The sequence below is a fragment of the Octodon degus genome, unplaced genomic scaffold, assembly GCF_000260255.1.
Source record: "Octodon degus isolate 3935 unplaced genomic scaffold, OctDeg1.0 scaffold00169, whole genome shotgun sequence".
NCBI lineage: Eukaryota > Metazoa > Chordata > Mammalia > Rodentia > Octodontidae > Octodon > Octodon degus.
In genome coordinates, this window is record NW_004524745.1 from 5,533,308 (window position 1) to 5,537,463 (window position 4,156).

Consider the following 4,156-nt stretch of genomic DNA (forward strand, 5'->3'; position numbering starts at 1 on the left):
CTGACCTTTGGTGTAGAGCTTAGATAGAGTTATTACCTTAGCACTAGGTCCGGATCTATGAAGTTCAGAATCCTCCAGGTGGGTGTTGTTTGGATCTGGCTGCTGTGCTCCACTTCTTTCTGCTGCAGGTGTTAGAGTGGAACCCTTTGTGTCTGTCTGGGAAGATGTTATGCTCCTGAATGAGCTGGGTGGTTCTTGCCTCTAGCCTCTTTGCAGTGAGTTCTGCTGAAGGGTTCAGTGCTAGGCCTGCGCTCTGGGTCTATTCAGGATCCCACCAGGCCCCAGGTCGTTTCACTCAGTGACCTGGCCTGCGCTCTGAGTCTGTTCAGGATCCCACGGCCTGGGTCGTCTCACTCACTGGCCCGGCCTGCGCTCTGGGTCTGTTCAGGATCCTGCGGCCTGGGTTGTCTCACTCACTCACCGGGCCTGTGCTCTGGGTCTGTTCAGGATCCCGCGGCCTGGGTCGTCTCACTCACTCGCCGGGCCTGCGCTCTGGGTCAGTTCAGGATCCCGCGGCCTGGGTCGTCTCCTTAAAAATATTTTTTAAATTTGTTTTCTACATCTACAAATGGTGCACATTTGTAATTTCCAGAACCATTCATGAATACTTGTGGTTCACCTGCAAAGTTATGTTAATAACAGAGTCATAGTAAAATATTTAAAAATATTGCTATCATTTTTTAATTTCTTTATTTTAATGTATGTATTTGGTACAGCATCTTGATATGCAGCTCAGACTCATAGTTGTACTTCTGTTTGTCCTCGCCAGAACTGGGATTACAAGTTTGTGCCACCATGCCTGGTCTTGGCGGCCAGCCTTGGCGTACCTGGGACAGAGCTGACTTGGCATGTGGTACGGGGGATTGACCTGGGTCCTGTGCTTGCCAGGCAGGCACTTAGATCACTGAGCTATCTCCCTAGCTCTTCTATAATTGAAAATTTATACCATTTAGAACAATATACACAGTCTTGGGTTCAAGATCCTGGATTGTCACTTATTTGCTTAACAGTATTGAGTGGTGCTGAAAATTGGCTAGGTTATCTTTTTATTATATTTTATTTTAAAATGTACATCTGATAATGCTCTGCATTACTTCTTTACAGTTAAGATAATTTAAGATTTCTTTTTCACATGTGCATGTACATAACACACACTAGATAGTGGCAATTATTGCTAGTGTTTAGTTCTCCATAATTTAGAAAATTACACAACTTGTGTTTTGTTTAAATGTTATGAATTTATAATTTTATGTGAAATCAGATATCCCATTTTATACAATCTGTGTACAACAAACTAGTTGTTTTAAACTTCACAGAAGATTTTATAATGCTTTCTAAAAATAAATTTCTTTGCAGTAGAGTGAGGAGCTTAGTACTGACTGTGTCATATTCCTCAATGATATCTAAAATATTTTTTTCATGCTGTTTTGAGGGTTGTTTCCTTTTCTTGGTATGATCCAGCACACAAATAATGAACATTCATTTACATGCTGGAGAAAAGGAATTATAAAATATATCATGATGTGTTCTCTTCACTTTCATTTTATTTAAACATTGCCCTTCCATTGGTCCCATGAAGCCCTTGGGGGGCTTTACCTACAACTTGAAAATACTGTTCTAAAGTATAAATAACAAAATGAAGCTCAGAATTGGTGAAATATAATATATAATTGATTTATGAATTAATTTTGCTGACTAGCATTTCAATCTTCATATAAATGTTTTAAAGCTATTTCAAAACCACCTGATATCAAGTGAGTTTGGAATTACTTTACCTGGAGTACATGTAATAATACAATGGTTTATTTTCTGTATGTTTTCAAAGCACGCTTTGATGCAACACAGAAGTACTTTTCTCTTTTCTCTCCTGACAGATTGGCTATTTGATCTTCTTACGGCTTTTTATATTTTTTCTGCACGGTCAACTACGGAGTTTTAAAGAACATTTACTGAGGCTCCAACCGTATTCATATGGTAGAGTATCTTTTTTCTACACTTAAAAATGTTTCATGGTGCATGTTAAGGAGCTCAGACTGTCAAGACTGGAAGATGTGTCCTATTTTGCATGAACGATAGTAGGTGCGCAGTGTTGGTTTCTGCTCCAGATTGCATTTGCCTAAGCTTTGTTGTTGCCCCTATGTACCTGTTACTACTTTGTGGTGAGAACATCTAAAATCTGTTCCCTTCACAATTTTGAAGCATACATTTTTGCTACTGTTGCCTCCATGCTGTGCAGTGATCCGTCGGGCTGATTCCTTCTGCATGGCTGCAAGAACAGGCTCTTGACTACCACATCACCCTCTTCACTCCTCTTCACTCCTCCAGCCTGTGGCAGCCAGTGACTCTACTCTGCTTTTTACCTTCTACCTACAAGGATAACAGTGTTTGTGATTCACTTTCCTTATTTCTAGTAATACCTACCAACCCTAGACTCCAAAAAGTCAAATTCATAAGGTAATGGAAATATGGATGCAGAGTAAGAAAGTGGATGCAGGCAGAAAACACTGTGCACAAGCTAAATGTCTCAAATCACTACCTAAAAGGTTTTCCAATTTTTTTTTATTGAGAAATATCTTTTTTATTGAGAACTATAGGAATAAATGTCTTTTGCTTTGCAATTCAGCACATACATAACGTACATTCATATAGTGACAAAGAGGGATTGTTGAGGAAGAGAGTTAAAGATGTGAATTATTGGGCCGGGATATAGCTCTGTGGCACAACATCTGCCTGGCAAGTGTGATGTCATGAGTTTGATTCCCAGTACAAAAAAAAATGTGAACTATTATAGTGGGAATCATAGATGGTAAAATAATTTAAAAACATTTAAAGCTAAAAGAGGGTAGATTTAGTGATCAATTGAGTTTATAGAATATGTAAAGGAAAGGGAAGAATTCAGAAAGAAGTGCAGGTTTCCAACAATGAGGGTTTGTTTTGGAGACCTGTTGTACATAATGAATTTGAAGTTAAATTTGAAAAAAGTGAAGTCTGGAATATAAATTTTACAATCATCTATCTTAAAGTAGCTAAGTTAGTCTGAGGATTAGAAGTGGGGGGCAGAGAATTTAATTCTCAAAAGTGAATCTTTGGGAACATAAATGTTTAGTGCATTATTGGAATAACAGAATCCAATAATAGTGAGCTCAGAAAATTAAGAGCCAGTGATGCCACTTCTGGAGTTCTTGGTAATGTTGGTCTTGTTGGAGGATAGCCAACAAGACCAACATTACCAAGAACTCCAGAAGTGTAGGAGTGGATCTGAGAAGTGGGGATGGGTCTCTGCAATCAAAATGTCATTATCCACCTTCAGGACTTTCCCAGTGGAGAAGGGGAGGATAAATGCAGGCTGGAGGCAAACAGTAAAGCAAAATTTGGGCACTCAACCAATACTGTGAAATATTTCAAAAAAATCAGCTATAAGGATTTGTGCAAACATATGTATATATGAATAGGTTGGGTGAAAAATTCAAATTAAAACAAGAGAACATTAGTGTGTTATAAGGGAAAGAGATTCCAGAGGAAAGAAGGGGAAGCTGTCTGAGGGTGAGGGCAGAGGTTATTTAGGGACCCACTTGTTCACACTGCAGCACATCTCCAGAAATGGAATGGAGCCAACAGGAGGCTGTAGACCAGTAGAAGGGAAACATTTGGAATTTTCAATAAATTATAAGTCTTTTGAATTGAGTTTTCAGCACAGTGACTTATCAAATAATCAGTTGATGGTGATTGATAGGTTTTGAAAGATCATTTGAACAAAATGTGAAGTTCTCATATTAGTTTTTATTTCAGATATGCTACAAATAAAACCAATACCTCACTCCCTCCCTCCCTCCCTCCCTCCATCCCTCCATCCCTCCCTCTTTCTTTTTTCTTTTCCATTTATATATTGGTACAGGGTCTCACTACACAGATTGGACTCCTAGTGATCTTCCTGTTTTCAGCCTTCCCAGTACTGGAAATACAGGCATGCGCCACCATACCTGCACTTGGTCGCCAGCTCAGCAAGTCCTGGGAGTGGGACCAGAGTGGCATACAGGGATCCAACCCTGGTCCCTGTGCTTGCCAAAGTAGGCGCTTACTCTGCTGAGCTATCTTGCCAGCTTGCTTTCTCTCTCTCTCTCTCTCTCTCTCTCTCTCTCTCTCTCTCTCTCTCTCT

At 39.7% G+C, this 4,156-nt stretch overlaps 1 protein-coding gene across 1 annotated transcript in view; it reads left to right on the forward strand.

Annotated features, from left to right (window-relative positions):
• Positions 1 to 4,156, forward strand: part of Tmem232 (transmembrane protein 232) — a 254,152-nt gene that overhangs the window by 37,572 nt on the left and 212,424 nt on the right. The window contains exon 5 of the mRNA XM_023703402.1: positions 1,875 to 1,974. Within this exon, the coding sequence (XP_023559170.1) occupies positions 1,875 to 1,974 (100 nt within the window). The remainder of the gene's footprint in view (positions 1 to 1,874; positions 1,975 to 4,156) is intronic.